Here is a 27,782-nt window from a genome sequence, read left to right as displayed (position 1 = left end):
TAAACCTTTTAGTTGATGGCTCACTTGTTCTGCTGATGTTCTAATCCTAGGTCACAGAAAGTTTAAGACTGCTTTTCACCGGTGTTTTTTTCCGTTTTGCCTCGAGTTTGCACGCTGACAGGATGGCAGGGGGGTTGCTGCTTGCCTTCTCCCTGGCTACAGTTGCTTACGCTCAGCTTTGTCAGCCGGGTAAGTTGTTCTCTGTCTCTTTGCAAGCTGAATACTGGCTTTCAGAATGATTGAAATGCTGGTGAATGGAAGGAACTCTGATTTTTATAATTCTCCATAGAAGCTCAGCTCACACCTTTTGTGGTTTTGGAAATCATCTGATAGTGCCAGTCCAAAATGACAGTCGCTAAGCTCCCAGTGAAAATGGGTTGTGTTCCCAGCACAGTTCCACTAATAGCTCAATTTTTAACTGGTGTCTGTTGTGTTCTGTAGTATCTGGTTGTAGTCTAGCTTGTGAAAAGTAATTATTTTGGGAGCTTTATCACAAACTGTTGCTATTTCTTTCTCTCTGAGGCAGATGCAAAAAATGCTTTTAAAGTGCGATTTAGTATCAAAACTGCTTTGGGAGATAATGCGGTAAGTTGAGTATTACTATGAGTTCTTTCTTCCTTTTGCTTTCTGATCAAATTATACAGTAATTTAAATAATAATTATTGATCCACCTGAAAACAAATTAATCCTACCTAGATTATTTAACCATAATAAATTGTTCACCAGATTTTATTACCAGGGCAATAGGTATTGCTAAACTAAGAAGTGTTTACTCAAGGCTTGGAAATTAGTGTGTATATTCATATATTACAAGGCACACACTATTGCATTTTGGAAAGATGTCGTGTCGTATGTTCATCCCAAAAAAGTTCTAAAAAAGCTGTCTCTTTTGCTTCCCCATTAACTTCCTTGTATTAAACCAAAGCATGTTTTGGTGAATTTGGGATTTATAAAAGACCAACACCTCTAGGATTAGTAAATATCCCTTTTGTCATCAATCAATTAATAAATCGATCAATCATATCTGTTGAGTGCTTTCTAAGTGCAGAATTTTGTAATAAGTGCTTGGGGGAGTGCAGAATTACCTAGTCGGTTGTTATGTTCCCTGCCCACAAAGGGTTTATAGGCTAGAGGTATATCATTCGATTAAAGATGGTCACTTGAATTCTTTTATGGCTCAGTTCTGCTGCACAGAGAAATCAGTGTATTATGAAATTATTGTATAATGAAATCATTAACAGGAGCAAAGACTTAATATTGAATTGTCCAGGAGCTGGAGTTATCCATTTAATTGTCTTCAGTTTTTATTTCTGGGACCTATGATGAGTTTTTGTGATTTTGTTTTGGCATAATTCTCCCAAAGAGTTATGAAGACTGTGAATCTAATTAGCCACATGCAAATAGATATCTTTCAAATTAGCGAAGGCTAGAATTGTTATACAGATAATATTGAGAAAATGTTTTGAGTTTTAATGGACTTTTTACTAATTGAAGCTTTGTGCTTGAGTTTTTCAGTACTGCACATCCTTTTTTATATATCTTTATATATTTTCTGTTGCCTTATTTTATCTGAGATTCACTAACATCTGGTTTCCAAAATTTTTTTGATAGGTTTACTAATCAAAAGTTTATCTCAGTAATAATTAGATCTCATATTGTATTTATATTTGTAGTATATTCGACCCTTCCCTATTTTAAAGGGCTAAAGAAATCTGAATTTCAAGAGAAGGTACTGAATAAAGATTTATTTGAAAGTGCATCTTTTTTCTTGAAATGAACGTCTTATTACAGGGCCTCTATTTTCTGGCTATGACTATTGGCATCATTTCAAAATAATAATAGTTTTTTCTGGAATACTGCTTTGGTATATTTTTATATCAATGGAAAGGTAGCCATTAAAATTGCTGCGAGCTATCAGAATCAAAAAGATCTCACTAGGGAAATAGCGGGTGGTCTACAAATCTGTTGGTGCATGCTGGTGACAGAGAAAACTGGCTTTCAGAAGGAGGAAAGGACTTGAATTTTAAAGGACCAGATTGTGAGAGGCCTGGTACACATCACCAGGGCTAACCAATGCTGATACCATTAGGAATCCATGCGAGGAAGGCATTATTGTGTACAGTCAGTCAATCGTATTTATTGAGCGCTTACTGTATGCAGAGCACTGTACTAAGCACTTGGGAGAGTACACTGTAACAGACACATTCCCTGCCCCCGACGAGTTTACAGTCTAGAAGGCAAGCTGGTTAGAACATGGAATGAAAGGAGAGGAATCCTGCAGCCTACAGCCTTTTATGCATTGGGTAACTGTGGTAGAGGATTTAAGAATTTTTTTGTCTCTAGGTCACTGACCCGTACTTGAATTTTCACATAACTTTCTAACCCATGCAAAATTTCCTGGACCCTCTAAAGGCCAGGTGATTGGGGGATTTCATTTCCTTATGCTGTGCCTCAGTTTCTCGACTCTAAATTGTAAACAGTGAGGCCTGCCCCTGCCGGATTGTTGGAAGGATTAGAGATTACTGAAAGAAGGCTGCTGATGTCAGAGTGGTAGAATTGCAGGGGTGAAGGCGGCCTCGAAATTCACCTATTTCACAGTGCTTCCCAAGTAATCTCCTTGTGGGCAGGGACCTGTATACCAACTCTACTGTATTCTGCAGTGTGGCCCAGTGAAAAGAGTAGAAGCCTGGGGCCTTGGAGTTGGAGGAACTGAGTTCTAACCCCAGCTCCACCACTAGTCTGCTGTGTGACCTTGAGTATGTCACTTTACTTCTCTGTGTCTCAGTTCCCTCATCTGCAAAATTCAAAACCCGTTCTCCCTCCTACGTAGTATGTGAGCCTCTTGTGGGACCTGCTTAGCTTGTATCTACCAAAGTGCTTAGTAGACTGTTTGGCACAGAGTAGGCACTTAACAAATACCACAATTATTATTACAGCCCTCTTCTTCCTAAGGAGGAGTAGGGTGGCCATTCATCTGGTTTTATCCTGGACAGTCCATCACCGGTCGGATATACAGAGATGGCCCCGGGCATCTTTCTGTCCAGTGTTTTCATTTTAACCTGCCAGCCGTCCTCCTTCTTTGTTCAAGCTCCCAAACCCCACTGCCCTGAAATGGCATCCAGGATTATAGGACCCTGGGAGGGGAATGTAATGGTTTTGCAGCAAGGGTGTGGTCAGGGGTCCCTCAGTAGAAACAATGGAAACATTCTGCATAAGACATAATGCATTACATGCCTGGCTTACGCACATAACATCCAATAGCCACAGGTGCCATCCATGCAACCCTATGCATCTAACCCCCTTTACAAATAACTGTAACCTTAATCTTAAAAATATCCACAGAAGGAAATTCTTACTTTTCTTTGGTGATGTACTTGGTGATTTAGAACTCTCGTTTTCAAGAAATCATCTCTAATCTAAGGTCTCCCTGTTGTAATTTCAGTCCATATTCTCATTTTTTGTTTTGCCAAGGGTTGCCCTCCACCCTTGGCATGCTATCCTTCCACATATTTAAATGACGCTTTTCTAAAGAACTGAGAGTTCTTCAAAAGCAAAGGGCTTTTAACAACACACAAGATATTACTGTGTTATCATTTGAATACATAAATCTGGAAATACTGCGTCTCTATCCTTTTGTGGTATGCATTCATCCCATCTCTAAATGTTAATTCAAAGTTCTCCATGCATCATTAGTGTGTGTGTGCAATGTCCACAATCAGAAAATGTCCCTTGTACCTGTTTCATCCCAGTTTATTACAGCATATTAATCAGCCCAATGAACCATCTGTATAGCCATTTTCAACGGTTCTGAGTTGAATTTATTTTGCCAAGAGAAGCAGCCTGGCCTAGTGGATAGAGTGCGGGCCTTGGAGTCAGAAGGATCTGGGTTCTAATCCCGGCTCTGCCACTTGTCTGCTCTGTGACCTAGGACAAGTCACCTCACTTCTCTGGGCCGCAGTGACCTCATCTGGAAAATGGGGATTAAGACTGTGAGCCCTGTGTGGGACATGGACTGTGTCCAATCTGATTAGCTTGTATCTAACCCATGTTTAGAACACTGACTGGCACATAGTAAGCACTTAACAAATTCCATTTAAAAAAAAAGTACGAAAATTGTTCAAGAGAAGCAGCGTGGCTCAGTGGAAAGAGCCCGGGCTTGGGAGTTGGAGGTCATGGGTTCAAATCCCGGCTCTGCCACTTGTCAGCTGTGTGACTGTGGGCAAGCCACTTCACTTCTCTGTGCCTCAGTTACCTCATCTGTAAAATGGGAATTAATTGTGAGCCTCATGTGTGACAATCTGATTACCCTGTATCTACCCCAGCACTTAGAACAGTGCTCTGCACATAGTAAGCGTTTAACAAATACCAACATTACTATTATTATTCAAGGATTGTATTGACATGTTACGCTCAAGTGAAGTGTGTTTTAGCATTGACTAACAGTCCTGAAATGCATTAAATCAACCCAGGTTATTGGAGGAGTTGTACAGATATGTTTAAATCTCTTCCAAGCTATTGTTGCCATCAGGATGATTAAATAACATCAAGCCAAAGAAAATAGCGTAGGGAAGGCTTCCGCTGAGTTGACAGTCCCACCAAACTGGAATTCTTCCTAATGCCGGCTAGTTGCCATAATCCTCTTAATCCTATCTCAAGGCAGTTACTTATAGAAAAAGAAAATCCCTGAAATTCCGACCAATGTGCTACAAGTAAAAAATAATTCCTCAATTTCCCCCCCTTCCATCATGATTATAACATTACTTTCAACTTTGCTTATTATCAAGGTAAAAAATGGGGATAAATGCACAACAGTTCAGAAGATGTATGTATAGAACACATGACATCAACCAGACACATTTGTTAGAAGCAGTCTGGTTTGGGCTGTCCCGGGGGGCTGCTCCCCCGGAAGCAGACCTAAGGGATATAAACTTATCTATTCAGTCTCTCAACTCTCCAGATTCTGGGGAAATGGGGTTGGGGACACTGTATCCTTGGGTTTATGAGCAGTTTTTTTTAATATTCAGTTCAGCCTGGCCACCTTGTCAAAGGGGACTGACCCATCCTGAAGCACTAAATGTAGAGCAGCAGGACCAAGCCAGGAGTTAAATGGGAGATGGCATGGCCTCGTGGAAAGAGCATGGGCCTGGGACTTAGAGGAATTGGGTTCTGATCCCAGCTCTTCCCCTTATCTGATGTATGACCTTGGGCAAGTCCCTTAATCATTCAATCAATCGTGTTTATTGTGTGCTTACTGTGTGCAGAAACTTCTCTGTGCCTCAGTTTCCTCATCTGTAAAAGAGGGATTCATTATCAGTTCTCCCTCCCCGCTAGACAGAGCCCTAAGTGAGATGGCGACTGTGTCCAACTCGATTATCCAGGATCTACCCTATATTCGAATCATCCGTGTACATCTTTATCTCCGGTTGAGCTGGGAGCTGTCCTGTGAACTGTCTGCTGAGCCTTCTGTCTAGCTCGGACCTGCTCACGCAGCGAGAGATAGAAGAAGGGGAACCGATCGAGCCCGGCTTGGATCCAAATGGGTTCAGTCAATTAATATCATTAATTGCCTGTTTATTTTGCTCAGAGCACTATCCTAAACACTTCAGACGCTATAAGTTAGTATACGGGGTCCCTGCCATCAAGGAGAGCACAATCTAGTCGGGGTAGCCGCACCTGTCCGCCCCAGCCACCAAAGGCTTAGGTACCACAGAGTTAACCAAGCTCACGTAGAACTCAATCTCAAGAACGTACATATCATAGAGCGATCGAGGGGAGGGGAGTGTAGAGGAAGCTAGTATATAATCCTGGTGCCTGGCCACTGTCTGACTCTTTCGAGTTTGACGCATCCGTTGATATTTATTCCCTTCTGAAGCATTTAATAATTCTGATTCAGTGCTACATTTTCCACCCGTTCTCTAACTCCTCTGTGTTTTCTAACTGCTCATTTTTCTGTCTTGCTTTCTAGTATGCCTGGGATTCAAATGAAGAATACCTCTTCAAAGCAATGGTGGCTTTTTCTATGAGAAAATATCCCAACCGAGGAAAAACAGAGTAAGCTAACAATGAAATGTCTGAATCATGAATCTGGTTCATTTCATTCCAAATCTTTTAAATGAACTACATTTAAAGCCAACATAATTTAGTGGTTTGGTGACGGGAATTATGGAGGGTTATTCTGAAATCTTATTACTTTGCACACTTTAAGGAATGATCTCAGTAAGAAATATCATATTACTTTTTCAGAGTTTCTGGAATGGATCTTAATTTAGAGCATGTAGATCTACGGGAAAACATGCCCAGTGCTCCAACTATTCATGATGTAATCCACATTTTAAAGCAACCTAACATGGGTATATCAAGGGATATGCCTGTGTTCTGAAGTTTTCATCTAGCCCCCAATTTTTCAAGGCTTTCATCAATACCTAAACGTGTCTGTAATCGTGCACCCACAAAAAATCTCAGGATGATGAACTGCAATTAGATTCTATTGTTATCAACTAATGCTTTTGGTTCTGATGATTACCGAATAATTCTGAGTGACATTATATGACCCCTAATGGAAGACCCTTGACAGGCGGTCATGATAGTATTGATCATAAAAAATATTATTTAAAACAGACTAATTATGATAGCCTCATAGAAAAATTATCTTGCTCATTAAACATCATTTAAAATAATATTCTGAAAAGACTGTGGAATCACAGTGCCTTTAAAGGGAACTTTCCACTATGTGAGGGAGAGAACTACATACTGTTAGAAAAAGGAAATTACTGTATTTCTCATTTTAAATTGCAGCTTTGGATTGGCGTATTATAGTGTGAAAACAATTCCTTTGACAAACTGGGAGCTTTCTAAACAGTATATTGCCATAATCATCACACAGTCACAACTGTATATCTTTACTAAGTATGCGGGTGACACTATATAAGACAGATAATGTTACATCATACGGTGAAGCAATAGTCTCTGTCCCTACCAATAGTAATTATTTGTCTTTTTACTTTAGGAAGGAAAAACGTCGACACACATTCACCTAAAAATATTAAATACCTTCACTTTATCTTATTAACAATATCTTTCTCCCTCTCATTCTCTCTCTCTCTCTCTCTGTCCACACAAATCAATGTATTTGTTTGTTCACTGTGATGGAGAAAGATGAGTGGGTTGTGGTGGAGAATAAGATTTCATGAATGAGATAGGTTTTGAATAGGTGAGACCTGTGAAAATATTTGAAGGCTGGGGTAAGAGGTATCCAGGAAAATGCCCTGACCCCACCCTCAAGCAAAGAGAAAAGTGAAAACATCGAATTTTGGATGAGATCTTGGTTGAGATAGGGGAAACACCCAGAAACTCAGTGTGAGACCTCCCAACTGGGTCCAAACAATTTCCCAGGAATATAGTTAGGGTTAAGATTAAGGTTAGGAATATAATACTGAGAATTAAATCACGTTTCCAGTGTAAATCATTTCCAATCCCACCCTTTGACATAAATACCCACAAACCACTAATTTCTGATTTTCCTTATTAAAAACAAACCTTTTGTTGTTGCACTAATTATCCTAACTCCACTAATTTGTGACCCTCGTAATGTACATACTTTTTTTTCCACCCTTGGAGCCATTTATCTTTAGAAGAAAAGGCATTTTTTTCCTTATATGCACCATTTGATTTTAGGTCTCTTCTTTATAGTAGATAAACTGAATGAAGAACTCTACGTGCTAACAATTACAAACAGTAGTTTTTTTGTTGAACATTTATTGGACAATTTGCTTCTATCTCAAAAAGATATCCAAAGGATGTAGTAATAGTAAAGAGTGCACATAGTAAGCGCTTAACAAATGACATCATCATTATTATTAAAAGTAGTAATATTTAAGTGCTTGCTATGTACAGAGCAATGTTCTATTCACTGGGAAAGGATACACAGGTGGGAATCCCCTTTGGCCATCATTTGTAATGAAATTACATTATTTGGATACCATGAGACTCTTGTCTCATTTGTTTCAAATGGTGAATTGGGGTCTAGACTGAAGAAGTTGGGGAATTTTTCTAAAGTGATAAGGCACATCCAACCGGTGGTGAGATGGCATTGAATTTTGGATTACTATTTTACCACCCAAATTACCGTCAACTAAGCAGTTTGGAGTCAAATGTGTCAGTCTGAGAAGCGATGATGAGCCATTGAGAATAGAGCTGCTGCTGCAGGGAGTTAGTGAGGGAGACTGTTCCATTGCTGCAGCTCCCCGCAGCTGATCCTGCTACCGCCGTGACCCAAATGGTGATGGCAGTGGGCAGAGGGCACAGGCCTGCCACCCCTGCGAGTTTTCCCACCCCCGAGGAAGGGGCTTTTTAATGGCATCCTTGTATGTAAATTGGCAATTTCCAGGAATTTTAAAGTAACTTTCTTTCATGTTCTTCACTGTTTCGCCATTTCCCCCCCTTCACTGATTTGCATGCATCATTTCATTCCCATAGACAGTCCTGTAATTTAAGGAATCTTTTTTGTAAGAGCTGAAATTAAGGCAGTTTCCCAGTTTTTGCCAATTTCTTCGATGAAGTGTAAGTCAATAAGATGTGCTTGCCTGGTTTCTTAAAATATAGCTTGAAGATAGTTTCTGCTTTCTTGCAAGAGAGCTACCGGAAGATTGCCTAACATAGTATCCCGAATTGCACAGTCTAAGGATTTTAATGAATCTTCCTTTGTTTAATTACGCAGACATAAATTGGGTGATAGGGAAATAACTCAGTGTTATATCAAAACCAAGGGAATTAAAGAGCTTGTGCTTGTGGAACACATGCCCATCTCAGAGTTTTCCCCTCTGGATTTCTAGGAGCAATAGATTGATTCTCTTTTGCCTTGGACAGATTTAATACGGTCCAGCTCTAGTGATAAAAAGCCAGTGTGGAGCCAGGTTTCAGAATATCTTGACCTAAGTAGTACTTGCCACGTTAAAAGCAGCAGGTTAAGAGATATTAATTTTTAGTGGGTAGAACACAACAGTTCTGACTTGTTCAAAACAGCAATTTCCCACATCAAGTACACTGTGGCAAAAATGCTTTCAGACATTTTCATGTTGAATAGAGAGGTAAATGCCAAAACCCTACTGAGGCGGATTATGTTTTTAATTGTCCTGGTAACATAGGCTGTATAGGAATTAAATATTATGATATGTTAAAATGAATTAATGTTTTGTTTTCTATGTTATAAAATTAAAGATGAGAAGTACAGTGTTCCCTTAACATGTTTTTGCTATGCATTTCAGTTAGACTATTCCTTAATTCTGTCACTGTACTCTTCTTCAAGAAGCACGTAGCCTAACAGAAAGAGAAGCAGCATGATTTAGTAGATAGAGCACAGGCCTGGGAGTCAGAAGGACTTGGGTTCTAATTCCGGCTCCTCCACTTGTGTGCAGTGTGACCTTGATCAAGTCCCTTAACTTCTCTGTGCCTCAGTGACCTCATCTGTAAAATGGGGATTAATGTGGGTCATGAACTGTGCCCATCCTGATCAGCTTGTATCTATTTCAGTGCTTAGTCCAATGTCTGGCACATGGTAAGCACTTAACAAATACCATTTAAAAAAAAGCACAGGACTAAGAATTAGTGACCTGGGGGAAGGAACTTCTCTGTACCTCAGTTTCCTTATTTGAAAAATGGGGATTAAATAGCTGTTCTCTCTTCCCCCCACCAAACTGTGAGCTGCCTTATTTGGATCGAATCAGCAATCTGAAGGAAGCAGATTATTAAATAACATCAAATGTGAGTGATATACTTCAATATTTTAATACTTTGGTATTTATTTGTGACCTACCCAACCAAATCTTCTGTTACGAAAAATTCTCATTATTCCTCACAGTATCTGGAAGGGAAGACAGTCTTTGGAGATGGAAGGAGGCAGAGGATGTGGAGTGAATTCATAAGCAGCCGTTAGTTTTCATAATGAACAGGGCTCTTGACAATCAGAGTGCAGACAACAAAGTTGTTGTTCTTTGTTCAAAAGCACGGAAAAGGTCTTATACCATGCAAAGTAAAATTGAAGCTTATTAATGCAATGATGCAAGTCAGCACTAACTAATCACCTCAGTTAATATCATTCCTGAAGTTCATTTCACCCTGCTCAAGCTAGTCTGCCTGGTAATCCCATCTCAAAAACTCTGCATTTTTAATAAAAATGAATGAATGTTATCTGACAGCTGAGAAACCAAACTTTTAAAAAGTATGCTCCAAAATTATGAACAGCAAAGAAGAATATCAAATTAGTAGGAAAGAACAACAAAGAATGAAAAATAAATTACAGTCAAATATACCGTAAGCAAAATGATTTAGACACAAGCTTAGCCATTTTTCCGAAACATAAATTCAGCATTAAAAAGCACAGGGACTACTACCAAAACTATACAGTAGACCTAGTTCTGCCCTAATGTCTGTTTTCACTAGACATTTTGACTAAAATGCTGTTAGGGAGCAGCATTCCACGTGAGCCTGTTTGGCCTTGACATGATATTTTGTTGGAAGAAACAGCTTGGGCACATGCTGTTGGCATCAGAATGGGGAATACTAAAATCAAACGATCAATCAATAGTATTTATTGAGTGCTTACTGTGTGCAGAGCACTGTACGAAGCTTTTGAAGAGTATAAAACATGATTTCTTTAATACGCAAGAACCCAGTTTCACAAGAACACAACCCTCATTCTGAATATCAGTTATACACTATTGCAAGGTGCCACTCTGTTGGAAGAAAGTGTGGTAATAGCAGTAGTGATGTTTATTAAGGGTTTACTACGTGCCGAGTTCTGTACTAAGCTTAAGACAAAGTTCCCAGTTGAAAAGGCAAGGTTGGCAAGGTCTCTGGCCCTCAAGGGACTTATGAACGTGGAGAATAAGGGGAGAGGGGAAGGGTTAAGATTGGTGAATTGGCTAATGGTAATTTAGATTTGCTAATTCATACTACTTCCAAGTGACTTGGCAGAGATTTAAACTGAAAAGGATGAATTTGCCTGATCTGTAGAGCAATAGTGTCAACTTTCCATCTTGACCTGTGAGAGTGAATTTGGGACGGAGCCTCCAAGGGAGTCAGATTTCCAAGATGGGAGCAGCTTTCTGACACAATAGAGACAGGCAGACAGATAAGGAAACAGAAAGAAGAGGTGGAAAAAGAGGACAGAGAGAAGAAATGAAGTTGCAGAACCTGGTTGCAGGAGTCCTAGGTCCAGGCAGAAGAGGTTTAAGGCCTCATCCTATCTCTGAGACACAGAAGACAAGCACAGAGGACCTTGCTAGGCCCACAGTCACACCAGAAGGGATCTTCGTCATATCCGGAAGGGCCAGAAGGGATGAACCTGCTCCTGGCTGTGGGTGGCTTCAGGAGAGACCCCCCTCACAGCCATGGATGGGGGCTGGAAAGATTCCCTACCCCGGTGTAGAAAGGAGCAAGCTACAATCCAGGCCATTTGAGGAGCCATCATCTTGTGTCTCCATTTCTCGCTGGTTCTCAAGGGATGGGATGGTTTAGCTGTAGCTGCCTGCTCTGCCCCCAGAGTTACAGACGTCAATCCCCAAACCCCACTTAATGGAGGATTGTTCTCTTTGGACTGTTGGAATTGGTGATCCTGCTAAGGAGATTTAGGGAATCTAATTCATTTTAATGATTCTGTGTGCTCTCTGATTCTTCCTCGGAATGTTTTTGTTCATGTTTCTATTTGAAGCTTAGCTATTAAGTTCTAATACTGAAATGGTCTGTATGATTTATGCAATCGAACCAGAGACATTAATAATATATTGACTATACTTCATGTTTTAAACATAGAAATTCATTCACTGATTGATCTCTCTCATTTAACCCTAATACAGTTTTTTTTACATTTGCAATTATATTGAAGAATCAGAGTATTGCAAAGGAGGGAAGGGCTGGAATCCAGATTACTTTGAGGCGCACAAATCATAAGACAAACTTTATTTCATAGCATGCTCCTGGGTAGTTGATTAGGAGTTTAGAAGATCAATTCCTAAGTGTATTTCTGCAAAACCACATTGATAATGTGTAGCCAGAATGTGGCTGATTGCTACAGCGAAAGAAAAATAATCAAATAAATCTTTCACTTTCCTTGCGGGCAGGGAATGTCTACCAACTCTGTATATTGTACTCTCCCAAGTGATCAGAACAGTGCTCTGCACACAGTAAGTGTTCAATAAATATGATTGATTGAACTAGCTCCTGATTACCCAGAATCACCGTGGAAACTGAGGTGGGACTGGTGGGAAGTGAAAACTAAAGTCACCTGTGTGCATCCGCCTCCCCCCCCCCCCAAGTAGATAAATTAATGGAAAAATTCATTCAGAACATCCTTGTGTAATCATAATATTAATTAATAACAGTGTGGGCAGCTGGTGATAAACAGAATTCTCTCCAAGGCCTTGTCTATACCACCAAAGTGCTCTCCTTAAAATAAGAGCACTATGTGACTTGTAGATTCTTCTCATTTCACTGACCTATTTTTTTGTTAATATTTTAAATATGATAATGCTTCATACTGGCATGGATTTTTAGAGGAGAAGACCAAAATAAACACCATTACTGGGTTTGAAAAGTGGTCCATTGCTCAGTGTTCTAATAATAATGTTGGTATTTGTTAAGCACTTACTATGTGCAGAGCACTGTTCTAAGCGCTGGGGTAGATACAGGGTAATCAGCTTGTCCCACGTGAGGCTCACAGTTAATCCCCATTTTACAGATGAGGTAACTGAGGCACAGAGAAGTTAATTGACTTGCCCACAGTCACACAGCTGACAAGTGGCAGAGCCAGGAGTCGAACTCGTGACCTCTGACTCCAAAGCCCAGGCTCTTTTCCCCGAGCCACGCTGCTTCCCGTATCTATCTCCAACAGTGGCAACAGAAAGCTAAGAGTAACTATGTGATAGTTGCCTTCTTGGATATCCATTCTAATGGTTAGGAGAAGTATGGAGAGGGAAATCCAGGTGCCAGATAGGGCCAGATGTAGCCAAGGCAGGTTTCTAGAGGAATTTTTCCTTTTGTAATACCGTAACAACCTTTTCCTTTTGCCCAGGACACCTTGAAAAGCTACAAAAGTATCAAGCAAATAGCTGATCCTATTCTGATCTATTTTCCTTATAATGCATTTTTCCCCTCAATATCTACAGAGTTTCCAATGTGCTGCTTTGCAATATAACAGAGCGTGTGTCATTCTGGTTTGTGGTTACAGACCCTTCAAACAACCAGACTATTCCTGCAGGTGAGGTACAGGCAGCAATAAGGTAATTATTTTTTCCATTTTACTCTCTTCCAAATTTGTCGTGCCAATGTAGACGAGCCAACATGGGAATAATCAGTGACTGATTAGGCATGGTATAAACATACCTGAATAGCTACTTTTGCCGGAAATATTCTTTTTGGACCGGTAGCTACGCAGGGCCGGGCAAACCCCTGGGGACAAACTGAAGTTTGTCGGGATAAGGCCTTCTACAAAGATGTGACACCTGTGGAACCTCGGTTTCTCTATTCCCAACCCAGACCCCTCCAGGGAACATGGCCACCAGCAGTGCTATCCACCCTCCTGGTTGCCACTGTCAGACCGATGATACTACAGATGGGGGAAAAGTCTGCAAGAAAAGCTCATTTGTTTACAGCTTCATAGTGGATCTGCCTACTGAGAAAATTACTATATCTTGAGGAATGGAAATTATGTTCAAAGAAATAAAAGATCCAAGAATTTTAGGCCATCAGCAAGGTTATTACTGGATCAGACCAATGGTTAATTCAGTAAAGTAGGCCATCCCTGACAGAAAATGTTTAGAAGAACGGTGCAACGGTTGCCTTCCTTAGCATTCATCCTAATGGTTAGAGATGTTCCATTTAACATTCCTTAATTTTTCTCCTCCACATCCCTTTAGTAACACACTGTTTTCCTGCTCATCCATATATTTATACAGATCCCTTTTGAACTGGCTGATATTTTCAGCCTCATAGTTTCATGTGGTAATTTATTTATTGCTTGGTGGAGAAAGGTTTCCTTTTGTTTTAAATCTACCCTTTTAAGCTAAAAGGGTGTCCCTTCCTCCTGGTGTTGTGGATTGGTTGCGTGGCCTAGTGTATAGAGGCTGGGCCTCCCACTTCTGGCAAGTCACTTAACTTCTCTGGACCTCAGTTACCTCATCTGTAAAATGGGGTTTAATATTATCATCCCCATGTGGGACTGGACCTGTGTCCATGCTGATAAGCTTTTATCTGCCTCAGTGCTTAGTACAGTACCTGGCACATAGTAAGCACTTAACAAATACTATAAAAATGACAAAGAAATAATTTTTTTGTTTGTCCTATTCATATCCTTCATGATTTTGTAGACTTTAATCAAGTCCCATCTCAGCCTCTATCTTTACCTTTAGAAGAGTCCTCTTATAGCTATCTTTACATGGAAGTTTCTCTGCCTCCACAAACACCTTAATCACCCTTCCCTGGTGTTATTTCCTTTTTTATCTGCAGGGGCAACATCGTCGTCACTCATTGCACTAACAACCAAACCAGAAATGTCTCTGAGATTTAGGAATTTTTTTCCGCAAAAATCAGTTTTGCTTCCTGTAAAGATAACAACTTTACCCCCAGAGTGAAGAAGTTGGTTATCCTCTGCACTGTCAATAAACAAAGCTTTCAGGTTACCCCAAACCCATGAATCTAAAGGGCATGGATTCTATCTATTTGTTATAGCTTTTAGACCTGACTCATTAACATCCTAAGTCTGTGTTCCTATGTGCAAGGAGGGTCTACTTAATTCTATGCATTTAGGTGCTTGCTGACTTCATCAATGAGGACAAATCTTCTTAAAGTAAGCATGAGATTATTGAGAGGTAATAAAAATGTACAATAATCTCCTCAATCACAGTTTACTTTCTGGTGGCAGATTGCCCGACAGAATCCACAGTCCTCTGTGGCTTCAAAATGAAAGGTAGAAAATCCAGAGGACTTGCAAGATTGACACCCACAAATGGAATGATTTCTTCAATGCTCAATTAAAGTTTAATCTTTAAAATATATTATCTTTGGAATGAGAAATTCCTAGTATCTGGTAGGACACACATTCTTTCTAGAAAAGATTAACATTTAAGCTTCTGATTGTGCCAAGGAGTTACAGGAGTAAATGCACAAAGAGAAAATGTACATTCCGGTACTCTTATCTAGCCCTAGTGAACAAATAATCTCTTCCCCTCCCTTAAGCAAAAACATTGTTTGGAGAGTCTCTTGCCATCGGAAATAGCCTAATCTACTCAATTTTACAAACTGATTGGAACCAAGACTCATTCTGCAGTTTGCCAGAAAATGTGAATGCTATTATTGTCGATTACTTAGTAAATGTGAGTCATCGGGTATATTTAATGGGAAGAGAGATTTTTAAAACTTCCACTGGTCAATTAGAACATGACTTACCAATCAAAGAGTAATTAACGATTGAATAATTTATAAGATGCAACTTTAAAACTATCATCCAGTTCGGACCATCTGGCAGGCAGGGTCAGAGTGTCCGAGTATGGGGGTGGGAACAGGAGGAGGTTCTCTGGACCCCATGCTAAGTGATCTTTGCTGTCCTGATGGAGAAGAGCCTCCCTGCATCCCATATCTGCACTGCCGCCAGCTTCAAGTGACCTTATTTTCTCCAGCAGAGTGAGACTGCGGTGGGACTTCTTTCCTTTGCGTTTGTGCGAGGAGAGGAGGAAGTACTTGGCGTGGCAATTGAGGGGAGAAAAGACAGGGAAGACAGACCAAATAGAGGCAGTGATAGCAACCTCCTCACCTACAGACATATAGTCACGCCGACCGACACACAAGAGAGACAGGGCAGAGACAGAAGAAAGAGGGAGAGAAGATGTGTGGAGATATAAGAGCTAGAGGGACACAGGGACAGGGGCAACAGATAGTCATGCATACACCTATATGCACAGAGAAAGAAACAGAGAAACCCTCACCGTAGTCTCTGACACAGGGAGGCTGAGAGAACTGGAGAAGGAAAGGCAAGACTGCCCTGCCCAGCTATGGATGAGGAGCCCCGTCCCCACCCCGACCTCAGCCTGCTGCAGTTGCTATGGTCTGCTCCCCGGAGGAGTCTGAAGTGGCAGCTCTGACCCTGCAAGAACCCCGGGCGAGCAGCTGTAAAAGGAGCCGCAGGCGGATGGCCGTTCATCTGGTTATCATCTGGTCGACCCCCCTTTCAGTTCTGAAATGGCACCAGACCCCTTTATGCCCGGAAATTTTGTTCTAATCCCCCAGCCTCTCTCTGCCTTGGCTCCTGCCGGAGTCCCACGGATCGGAAACAGCATCCGGCATCTACGGGGACCCGGGAGGGCAGCATAATGGCTCTGGAGCAAGGGCAGCGGGCAGGTTTGGCTGCTCGGCTCCCCCGATGCCATGCCAGGGCTGCCCTTCGGCAGCGTGGAACAGCGTGTGCGAGTGTCAGCCCGGCACCAGACAGAGGGCCGGACTCTCCCTGCTCCCTCTCATGCCATCCCTGCCGTAGAACCTACCCTAGGCTCCAGCAAATATTAGCCATGAGATTTTTCTGCCCACTACCCACACTGATTTCATTTTTCAATTTGAATATATTTTCCCCCTCATTGCCAGGTCCTAAACTTTGTGAGCTTGGTATCGGCTTTCTGAATGCTCACTCCATGGAATTTCTGGTGACAGATTTCCCAAAGCATTTTGTCAACTCCAGTTGGATTCATTCCTTCATTCAGTAGTATTTACTGAATGCTTACTGTGTGCAGAGCACTGTACTAACTGGTTGGAATGGACAATTCAGCAACAGATAGAGACAATCCCTGCCCATTGACGGGCTTACAGTCTAATCGGGGGAGGCGGACAAAAACAATAGCAATAATGCATGGCTCACCTAAATTGCATGATTATGAAATACTCAAGTGCTCTACTCCTATAAAGTGAAATGAATTATTTATTTGTGAATTGAATGGAGAATAAAAAAACTATGCATAATGGGGGTGTTAGGGTAGGCAGATAAGTCAGATAGATGCAATTTATATAATTAACTGCTGAGTATGTCTGTTCTGTCAAAATAAAGCGGAGAGTAAAAGAGCCCAACTAATCCAGGCAAAAAGCAGAATTGGAAGCAGAATGGCCCAGAGGAAAGAGCCCGGGCTTGGAAGTCAAAGGTCCTGGTTCTAATACTGACTCCATCCCTTTCCCGCTGTGTGACCTTGGGCAAGTCACTTAACTTCTCTGTGCTCAGTTTCCTCAACAGTAAAATAGGGACTCAATATCTGTTCTCCCTTCTGTTTAGTCTGTGAACACTATGTGGGACAGGAACTCTGCCTGACCTGATTAACTTGTATCTACCCCAGCGCTTAGAACAGTGCTTGCCACATAGTAAGCGCTTAACAACTACCATTACGAACAAATATCATTATGAAGAATCACTGAATATGAAGAGAAGTTCTTCGGCTCATAATACTGGTGTCAGAGTTGCCCACGTCTGCCCTTCACTTTCCCTGAGTAAATTCAGCCTTAAACACATTTTAGGAATAGGTTAGTGTCGCCTCAGTTTCAGAAGAAGGACTCGATTTCACCAGGTCCCTACCGGCACCGAAATCGTGTGATCTCCTGTGTTACGCGAACCGTGTTCCAAAAGCCATTGGCAGTGAATGAATGTGAATTCACCCCATAGAGGGCAGTGCTACCCAGACACACCATTTCATCGAGTCAACCGGCTACAACCCGGATCTAAACACCTGGACTGTGCTTTTGTTTCGCCGGACCATCGAAGCCGTCGATGGCCAAGGGAATATTCACGGTGGAAGATGCTCTATAGAAATGAAGGTGTTGAGAAGCAGCGTGGCTCAGTGGAAAGAGCACAGGCTTGGGAGTCAGAGGTCATGGGTTCGAATCCCTGCTCTGCCACTTGTCAGCGGTGTGACTGGGGGCAAGTCACTTCACTTCTCTGTGCCTCAGTTACCTCACCTGTAAAATGATGAAGACTGTGAGCCTCACGTGGGACAACCTGATTACCCTGTATCTACCCCAGCACTTAGAACAGTGCTCTGCACATAGTAAGCGCTAAAATACCAACATTATTATTATTATTATTATTTAATCATTATGTTTGGGTTTTTTTCTGCCAGGATGAACAGAAATAGGATCAACAATGCCTTCTTTTTGAATGACCAAACTCTTGAGTTTTTAAAAATTCCCTCCACTCTCGCTCCACCGACTGAGCCCTCGGTGCCTGTCTGGATGATTGTATTTGGTGTGGTGTTCTGCCTTGTCATCATTGGAATTGCGTTACTCATTATGTCGGGCATCCAGCAACACAGAAGGTAAGTAACTCAAATTGTGTTTAGTTGTTTCCAAACCAAGGGAGGAGTGATATTTTTAATTTTGTGTGGTTTCTCCCAGGTTGAAGATAAAGTTTGCAATCTAGAACCCACTAATTTACATCACACTCAAAATTATCCAAATGGTGGCAGAGAGGGTGGCGCTGATTATTCAAATGAGCAGATTAAACGTCCAGTTTCCCAGTCGTCCATTCTCAAACTCTCTTCAGCCACCTGTAGCACGTACATATTTTTAAATGCCTTTCACCAAAATGTATAAATATATATCTAATTGACTGTACATTCAATTATTTATTCAGGTTACTCTATATTTTCATGGCTGTCACTCATAACAGAGTGCAAGCTCCTTGTAGGCAGGGAATGTGACTCATGTTTTTACTTTTCCAAGCAGTTAATACAGTGCATTGCGCCCAATGGGTGCTTAATAAAATACCTTTATTACTACTTTACTTCTACAACTTCTAACAGGAGAGGAAGCCAGCATAGCAAGAAACAGTCTTCCTGTGGGCACAGGGTGGTCAGGACTGTGGACACCGGCCTTTTTGTCAAATATGTACGTACCCATAGGTGAATTACATTATCAGGGATGTCTCCTTTGAGAATGAATGACCATTATGGATAGGAGAGAAGCTGGCAAGATGAGTGATGGAACCAATGCTGCAGGCTCTGAGCTAAGCGAAATCGCTCCTGCCCAGAAGACTTGAGCAGGGGTCAAGAGGGGAATGGAGATTGGGGCTGCAAGTGCCTCTACTTCTAAGACTGAGCGGTTGCAACCTTTAGCAACTGTCCTTCCCTGTTGATCTTGACCCGAACTATGCACAAAGCCTTTCTAAACATTTTGGGGCCGGAACTGCCACGTAAATCAGTGCAAGGATGGGAAGAGGTAGCTAGGTCTTCACTGCACATATTATCAGCACTGCTGAGACTCGAAGGCTTACAGGAACCAAGCTTTGACTGTCACAGTTGATTCCAAGCCATAGAAAGAGGACAAACAGAAGCACAAGATTTGTAAGAGTGCAGTGAATTTTGATTTTCTGTTGTGTCAGTCACAGAATCTATGGCTGTACCTCATTTTTCCCCATCTCGACTCCTCATACTCTTGAATGGTTAAGTGCTTCAGGCCAGGGATGAGCAGTGCCACTACCATTCCTCATCAACTTCATTATTTTTCATGCATTTCACAACTGATAAATGAAATGAATATGACATTTACCTCACAAAACAAATCTATTTTGGAAGCGTGTCTTGTATGACTGTGTATGGGTCTTTGGGTATGGGTGTGTCTATCTCTGTTTGTGTTTGCAGTTATATGAATGTTTGTCTTCCCCTCTGGACTGTAAGCTCCTTGTGGTCAGGGAATATCTCTACCAACTCTGCTGTGTCTCTTATATTGTACTCTCCCAAGTGCTTAATACAGTGCTCTGCACACAGTAAGGGCTCAATAAATATGATTGAATAAATAACTACAATTGACTGATTGCATTGTACTCTCCCAAGAGCTTAGTACAGTGCTCTTCGCACAGTAAGCTCTCAAAAAATACCACTGATTGTTTTATCGGTTGATTTAGGCTTGATTGCCTGGCTCTACCGGCAGGTAGAGCTCGAGGTAGTCCTCAGAGAACCTCTAGTTTATTTTATTCTCGGTGCTGAAAACTCCACTCCGTTACTTGAATGACTTTTCAAAATCTAATCCTTCCTTGGAAGGGTGTGAACTCTATAAAATCTCAAAATGAGATAATATTCTGCCTCATGTAGGCAGTTACTCATTAATCTGATCCTTCATCTAGATCATTTTGTGGTTGGGTATCAGTATAAGACTTAGATTTATGGATGGTGAAATTCCTCATTGGTCTACTCAGCACTTGTTGGACATACAAGGACTTTGAAGCGAGGAAAAAAAAAGATTAATTTTCTCTCCTGCCAATTTGCCATTCTTTCCCATGGCTGCTTTGAGGTAAAAGCATGTCTCTCCCAACAATTCAGACTCTTCTCTGGGTGAATTCTGCAGCATAAACATAATGCTCTGTTTGCTTCATTTGAGTCTGTTGCCAAGGAGAAGTGATTGTAGTGTCACAAATATAGCCCTGTGACCACTGAAGGATCAGACAGGAAAAAGCAGATGGGCAGTGAAAAGACAATCGTCTTGTTTAAACATGAATATTTTCAATAATTAGCAAATGTAGTAAGAAAAAATATGACAAGCCAGCAAAGACAAATGGATTTATGGTGCTTTGAATCTGGCATGTTTCATGGTCTCCTTAGGCAGAAAATCTGTGTAAAAAGACACAGTAAATAGCTGAATACAAAGAATGACACAAAGACTTTCTTGGGAAGGATGTGAGGGGTCCAAGAAGATGCTACACTTGTCATCTTTCCAAAAGAAGACAAAGACCTGGACATTATACAGTCCAATACAAATGGATAGATATTACTGTCCCACAGTGAAATAATTATAAGAATGGAAGAAACCACCCAGGTCATCTAAGCAAGTCCCCTGCCTTCTAACAAAACTATTTTAAGCATATTCTGCAATAATTATCCCTAGCACAGAACACTTTACAATCTTCTTTGGTAGCCTGATATTTGATAAGTACTTACTATGTTCAAAACACTACAGGAAGTGCTGGGGTAAATACAAGATAATCAGATCAGACAAGTTTCCTGTCCCATACAGACTCACAGTTTAAGGGGGAGGGAGAACAGGTATTTAATTCCCATTTTACAGATAAGGAAACTTAAGTATAGAGATAGTCAGTAATTACCTAAGGTCCCAAGCAGGCAAATGGCAGAAATGGGATTAGAACCTAGGTTTCCTGTCTCCCAGTCCCCTGCTCTTTCAACTAGGTCATGTTGCTTCATAAGTACTCACCAGACCCAGACCCATCTCCTTTACCAAATTGCCGACTGGCCCTTTCATCACTCGGCTTCTCAAAAAACCCGAAAAGCAACAGCCCATAATTCCAATTTGTTTAGCTTTTTCCTAAGCTCTACTTAGCTACATTTTGATGATTTTATTTAAATCTTCTAGACCCTCTCCAATTTTTCCTTATCCAGTCTTAAAATGCAAAACCCCAAACCGAATGCAGGACTCTACTAATAAGTGCATTACTGACGTTGATTTTGTTGAAAATATTGTTTCAGAGTTCTTGCGTGCGGTACATTCCTGTTTGAGGATAGTTTTTCAACAACATCTCACTAATTACTCAAAGGTTGGGACCTCCCAAGCGTCATCTTTGGGCCAAAGGGGAGAACATTACAATTGCCTGATGAATTTGGAACCAATGATATACAGTCAATCCAGATCATTCTGCCAAGGATTTTCCCCCTGAATCATCTTACAAGGGACAGGCAGCAGAGCCGAATTTTTTGATTAAATGCTTGACCCTACTCTTCGCTGAAACTCTGTATTTGGCGAAGCTGCCACATTTAGCTTTGCTAAAAACAGTAGTAATAATATTACGAATTAGGCACTTGTTTTGTGCAGAGCAGCTTACTGAGTGCGAGTAGAGAATACACAGGTAGGAATTATTCATTCATTCAATAGTATTTATTGAATGCTTACTATGTGCAGAGCACTGTACTAAGCGCTTGGAATATACAGTTCAGCAACAGATAGAGACAATCCTTGCCCATTGCCGGACTTATCTAATCGGGGGAGACAGACGGACAAAAACAAGACAACTTAATCATGATAAATAGAATCAAGGGGATGGTCACCTCATTAACAAAATAAATAGGGGAATAAAAATATATACAAATGAGCACAGTGCTGAGGGGAGGGGAAGGGAGAGGGGGAGGAGCAGGGGGAAAGGAGGCTTAGCTGAGGGGAGGTGAAGGGGGAGCTGAGAGGGAGCAGAGGGAAAAGGGGAAACTCAGTCTGGTTAGACATGGTCAATCTCTTTGGGGGGTGCTTACAATCTAAGACCTAATCCTTGCCCTAATCTGTCATTCTGGCCATGCATTGTGGGGATGTGGTGCCAGAGAAGCAGCGTGGCACAGTGGAAAGAGCACGGGCTTTGGAGTCAGGGCTCATGAGTTCGAATCCCAGCTCTGCCATTTGTCAGCTGTGTGACTGTGGGCAAGTCACTTAACTTCTCTGTGCCTCAGTTCCCTCATCTGTAAAATGGGGATTAAGACTGTGAGCCCCACGTGGGACAACCTGATTCCCCTGTGTCTACCCCAGCGCTTAGAACAGTGCTCTGCACATAGTAAGCGCTTAACAAATACCAACATTATTATTATTATTATTAAACAATGGTATTTATTGAGTGCCTACTAAGTGCAGAGCACTGTACTAAGTGCTTGGGAGAATACAATATGACAGAATTAGCAGCCACATTCCCAATTACAGGCCTAGTGGTCTCCATGGTCACTGGACCCAATTCTGCCTCAGAAGTCCTCAAGCAACTACCGGGGGAGGGCGGCGGGGGAGAGCTGTGTGCGTACAAGTACTTGTATGCACAGACCTGCTGGATGACCAGGCTTTCAGACTGGGTATAGTTATCGGAGTCAATGAGGCCACTGATCCTTTCCCTCCTCGGGAGTGCAGCCAGGGACCTTGACTTTCGGGCTTGAACTCATAGCTGTTGGGCACCTAGACATGGGAGTGCAGCCACTGAGTCCAAAGATCTCTACTGAGGGAAATGCCCTGCCTACCTCTCATCCCGCCCAGAGGTAATCGGGACACAGGGAGGGTCAATCCTCGCCTCTGCTGCTGAGGGGTCCCCGAGATCGACCCACTCCGCACTAAGGGGATAGGAATCCTTCAGCTCTCGCTTCAGATCCCATGACTTCACTTGGAGCAAATGCTTCTCTTCAACACTCCATGAATCTTTAGAACCTCTTGCTGGTTTTCCTTATCACCTGGGATTTCTCTAACTTTTCCGTTAGGGTCCGCCAAAGCAATAAAATCTTAAAATGCTGTTCCCCCATACGCTTCTTCACTTATGAGTCATTTAAGTAGGGTAAACCTCCTAAATTGTTGGGATTTGTCAACATAAGGCCCAGAGCATGGAGCTGCTCTGTGCCTGTGCGCAAATTTTGTGTGGAATTCAGGAAGCTGTAAAGGAAAATTTCCTGGGCTGAATGGGCAAACTGACTCACTTGAGTGGCATTTGGTTACACCTCTGGGTCTGGCACTTAGTTGTCTCTCTGGTGGCTATCAGAGTGTACTTTCAGCATTAAGGAAATGTGGGAGATGAGCAGGGTGGACAGTGGGTGGGGCCTACTGAGTCTCATATTACCTGCCCTCTTTCTGAAAGCCAGAAACAGGGCAAGAAACAGGACAGGCGAGATGAGACTCAGTAGAGGGCCAGAAGCCGGAGGCCTTGGGGAGCGGGGCGGGGGAGTGGCAGAATGCGGTGGGGGTAGGGTAGGACAGAGGAATGCCTGAAGTGGATCTGAATTACCGGCACTAGTGGGGCAGGTTCCCCACTGTTTATTACTTCCTTTTGCCTAGTTCCCTGCCACCTTCTTTCTGCTCACACAATGAGAACATGGTAGGAGACATGTAATTACTCTCCCCTCCATTCAAAGCCTTATTGAAGGCACATCTCCAAGAAGCCTTCCCTGACTAAGCCCTCTTTTCCTCTTCTCCCACTCCCTTCTGCGTCATCTACACTTGCTCCCTTTATTCATCCCCTCTCTCTGCCCTAGAACACTTATGTACATATCTGTAATTTATTTATTAGTATCAATGCCTGTCTCCCCCTCTAGACTGTAAGCTCATTGTGGGACAGGGAATGTGTCTGTTTATGGTGATATTTTACTCTCCCAAGTGTTTAGTACAGTGCTTTGCACATAGTAAGCACTCAATAAATAAGACTGAACGAATGAATGAACCTTAGAGATGTGGTCATGCATATTCAATCTTACTTATCACTTCATATCCCAGAGCTGTTAGACAGGAAGTGAGGAACACTCAGCTGTATTTTCAGAAGTCACTTTACCGTATCTGGAGCTGAACATTAAATGAGAATGTCCCAGATAGCAAAAGTTCATTATTCTTAATGATATCAGTACCATAAGCAAGTGTCTCAAGGTATTACACTATGTGCTATGACTTGTGGAGAAATAGCATCAGATAAACTTTGAGCTTTTTATCATCCCCACTAGCTTTCAAGTTGCTGATGCTGTAGGTTTCAGATGACATCAGTTTCTTAGTCCGGGAATTAACTCATCTCAAGGTCATATACAAATAAGGCAAGCAAAATTAAAATGTCAGTCAGCTGAATGCTGAAACTGTGACGAGTGGGATACATTTGTCGGATTGGAAATTTTTTTGGCTCTGCCAAGTGTCTGCTGTATGATCTTGGGCAAGTCACTTCACTTCTCTGTGCCTCAGTTCCCTCATCTGTAAAATGGGAATTACAACTGAGATCCCCATGTGGGACATGGACTGTGCCCAATCTTATTACTTTGTATCTACCCCAGCACTTAGAACAATGCCTGGCACATAGTAAGTGCTTAACAAATACCATTAAAAAGAACAGTGGGACCCATTTTGTTGGTTTGTAAAATTTTCCTCAGCAGCTGCCTAATCCTGGAATTGCTTTTGTTTGAAATGATAAGAATTGCTACTGCTATTTATATTTTATCCATTTTCTACTTGCCTTCTTTATTCTTAATTATTTTCCACTCCCATCTTGGTGCTCCACTCATTTTATTGCCCTATTTCTTCAATTACCTTCAGGAGTTGTCTGCCTCTATCTTGCCCCCTTCTTAGAGGGTGAAAGGCAGCAGAAGAGATTGCTAAATATTTTGAGATAGCCTCCTGTATCCCTCTTTCAATGTATAAAAATAACTCTTTTCACCTATCTCCTTTACCCTAGAAAACGATTCCCTTATCGCTTATATTGCAAGCATAAGCACTGTGCTGTTTTCCTAGATAGATAAAAAACATTTCTGTTCATGGGTAGGAAGACAAAAACCTCACTCAAATCTTTGAATGAGGTTAGCTGTTGTAAATTAGTTGTACTATTCTTTGATGTTGCCAAGGAAGAGATTAACCTCCCCAAGACCAGGATTCTTTCAGAATTGCCCTTTTTCAATTGAATAGGTTTGATCCAAGGTTTCTTGTTCCATTCTGTGCTTCCAAAAGACATGACTATGCTATCAGCGCACAAGGCACGGGGAAAACCAATCTCTCTCAGGCTCCATTTTGGCACCGAAAGGCCAAAGAACTAGCAAGAACACTAAAAATGAATGAAAAAGAGAACTGACTAGGCACTGATAGGAGCCCAAGGCACGAAACCACCTGCTGGCATAGAGAATACAGGGCAGAACCAGAGCACTTCTATTTCCCATTGAAAGAAACTGACCACTTTAGACAGAGCCTTAAAGGCCATGAATCTGTTACCAAGCCCTGGTTTCTCCATTCTGATCTCCACCGTCTAATTGGGCCTTCAAACCAAGCAGCCGTTGGTGAATTCATGGGGAGTTTTAATCAAGATGTGAGACTGGATATGTATAGGGAAAGTTATTATGCTGTGTGGACCAGAAGTTGAAGCCCCTCACATATCCACTATCTGAGACCGTGGAGCTATCCCAACACTGGTCTGGGGCTTTGAGGCTGATTCTATCACACGGCCGCGGTATGTAGCCTTTGCTGGTCCAGGCGTCATTACTGAGGTTCGTATCGTTGGGCATTATTCGCAAAAAAAAAAAAAAGCCCGAGAAATCTTTTTCACAAGTATTATATACTTAATACCTGAGAAGCAGCATGACACAGTGAATGGAGCATGGGCCCGGGAGTCAGAAGGTCATGGGTTCTAAACCCGGCTCCGCCACTTGTCTGCTGTGTGACCCTGGGCAAGTCACTTCACTTCTCTGGGCTTCAGTTACCTCATCTGAAAAATGGGGATTGAGACTGTGAGCCCCACATGGGACAGGGACTGTGTCAAACCCTATTTGCTTGTATCCATCCCAGCACTTAGTACAGTGCCTGGCACATAGTAAGCACTCAACAAATACCATAATTAGTATTATTATTATTTGCTGGAATTATTATTTCCAGTGGACATAATTGTTTTCTTGATTTGTTGGTGCTTTTAACTGCTGCTGTTTGCAACTGCTACTATCTTGTTTTATCCATCTCCCCCTTCCCAGACTGTGAACCCTTTGTGGGAGAGGGGCTTTTTGATCTGTTATATCTCTATCTAACTCAGTTTTTGGAACAGTGCTGGGCACACCTAACTAATTTAAAAATCAGCAGTGGTAATGGTATTTACTGATAGCTTACTGGGTACAATACATTATACTAAGTGCTTGGGAAGATGAAATATAGGCACAAGACACATTCCCTGCTTTCAAGGAATTTGCACTCTAGTGGAAAAGACAGATATACTTTCCCTGGGGAGCAGAGATACACTATGTCTCCTTATACTTACACTAGTCATCCACCTCATCCATTCATTCATTCATTCAACTGTCCATCTCCATTAAAACTCACCTGGAAACCCATTTCATTGACTTCACCCTCACAACACTTGTCTCCCTCTCCCTTCTTTCATTCTGTATTTGTTTGGAAAACACTGTTCAAACGAAGCACAATTTTAACTTCAAGTGATGCCTTCCATATGCTTTCAGGAAAAGCAAATCATCGCCAGAAATGGATGATGTGGAAGACAAATGTGAAACGACGGTGACGGTGGAAAATGGGATTCCCTGCGAAACGCTAGATCCCAGAGGGGGCCAGATTAATGGCGTCTTTGTAGCAGATGATGAAAGGTTTACACCGCTCTGAAATCCTTCGGCTTCTGTTCTGCTTCCCCGAGAGACTCATTGCCCATTTTGTTGCTACCACTGAGGGTCAGAGAGCGTTCAGGATAGGGAAATATTTTCTTTGGACTCTGTGACACTTGCCAAAACAAGTGGCAAGTAGAGGAAGGAGAAACCAGCAACATAAAGCAATCGATGTGGGCGGTTTGAATTCTAAGATATTTAATAGTGGATTTTTTGTAAAATATTTTCCCAGAAAGGCTGGGAAGAGTAATTAAGGCTACTTCATGTTAAATTTTTAGCTATAAACAATTTTAAAATGATGACTCTATTTTTTTTAATTTTTGCTATTTTCTAGAGATATTCATAAAACATTGTATTCTTATTTCTGCTTAGATGGCCAAACAATACTTTTGTTAGTACGAATTGTCTCAGAGTGGTGGAAGAAAGTCCTCTGAAGACTGAGTAGTTTAGCAATTTTTATGTCTTTAGTTTAAACATGAATCTGTGTGCTGTTTACTGTAGACAGGCCAGATAGGGAAAAATTATTAGTTATTTTATGGATTGATAAAAGTAGATGTGACACAGAGGGGAGGAATTTAATCTTGTCAATTAAGCAGCTTCTGATGAATATTTTGCTTCACTTAAAGGCACCGTTTCGTTAGGTGAGTATTCTTACAATCTGTACTAATAAAATATGAGTTGATCATT

General features: G+C 41.6%; 1 protein-coding gene across 2 annotated transcripts; it reads left to right on the top strand.

Moving 5' to 3' along the window:
- Positions 1–82: 82 nt before the first annotated feature.
- CLTRN (collectrin, amino acid transport regulator) lies at positions 83–27,782 on the top strand. 2 transcript variants are annotated; one of them, XM_001515571.5, is made up of 6 exons: positions 83–189; positions 527–585; positions 5,966–6,051; positions 13,161–13,274; positions 18,141–18,335; positions 26,940–27,782. In XM_001515571.5, exons 1-6 carry the CDS (start codon positions 123–125, stop codon positions 27,094–27,096), a joined length of 678 nt encoding a protein of 225 aa, XP_001515621.5. In that variant the 5' UTR covers positions 83–122; the 3' UTR covers positions 27,097–27,782. The 2 variants fall into 2 exon arrangements, with proteins under 2 accessions (XP_001515621.5, XP_007668617.3); XM_007670427.3 differs by lacking the exon at positions 13,161–13,274.

This window comes from Ornithorhynchus anatinus, chromosome 15, assembly GCF_004115215.2.
Source record: "Ornithorhynchus anatinus isolate Pmale09 chromosome 15, mOrnAna1.pri.v4, whole genome shotgun sequence".
Lineage (NCBI taxonomy): Eukaryota > Metazoa > Chordata > Mammalia > Monotremata > Ornithorhynchidae > Ornithorhynchus > Ornithorhynchus anatinus.
The sequence above is the reverse complement of the archived record's forward strand: the minus strand, read 5'-3'. Positions and strand labels throughout refer to the sequence as shown.

Excerpts from the sequence above, each read along its gene's own strand:
- CLTRN (XM_001515571.5), top strand. The coding sequence starts at position 123 with ATGGCAGGGGGGTTGCTGCTTGCCTTCTCCCTGGCTACAGTTGCTTAC. Across the intron at positions 190-526 it reads CGCTCAGCTTTGTCAGCCGG|ATGCAAAAAATGCTTTTAAA; the intron begins GTAAGTTGTTCT and ends TCTCTGAGGCAG. Across the intron at positions 13,275-18,140 it reads GAGGTACAGGCAGCAATAAG|GATGAACAGAAATAGGATCA; the intron begins GTAATTATTTTT and ends TTTTTCTGCCAG.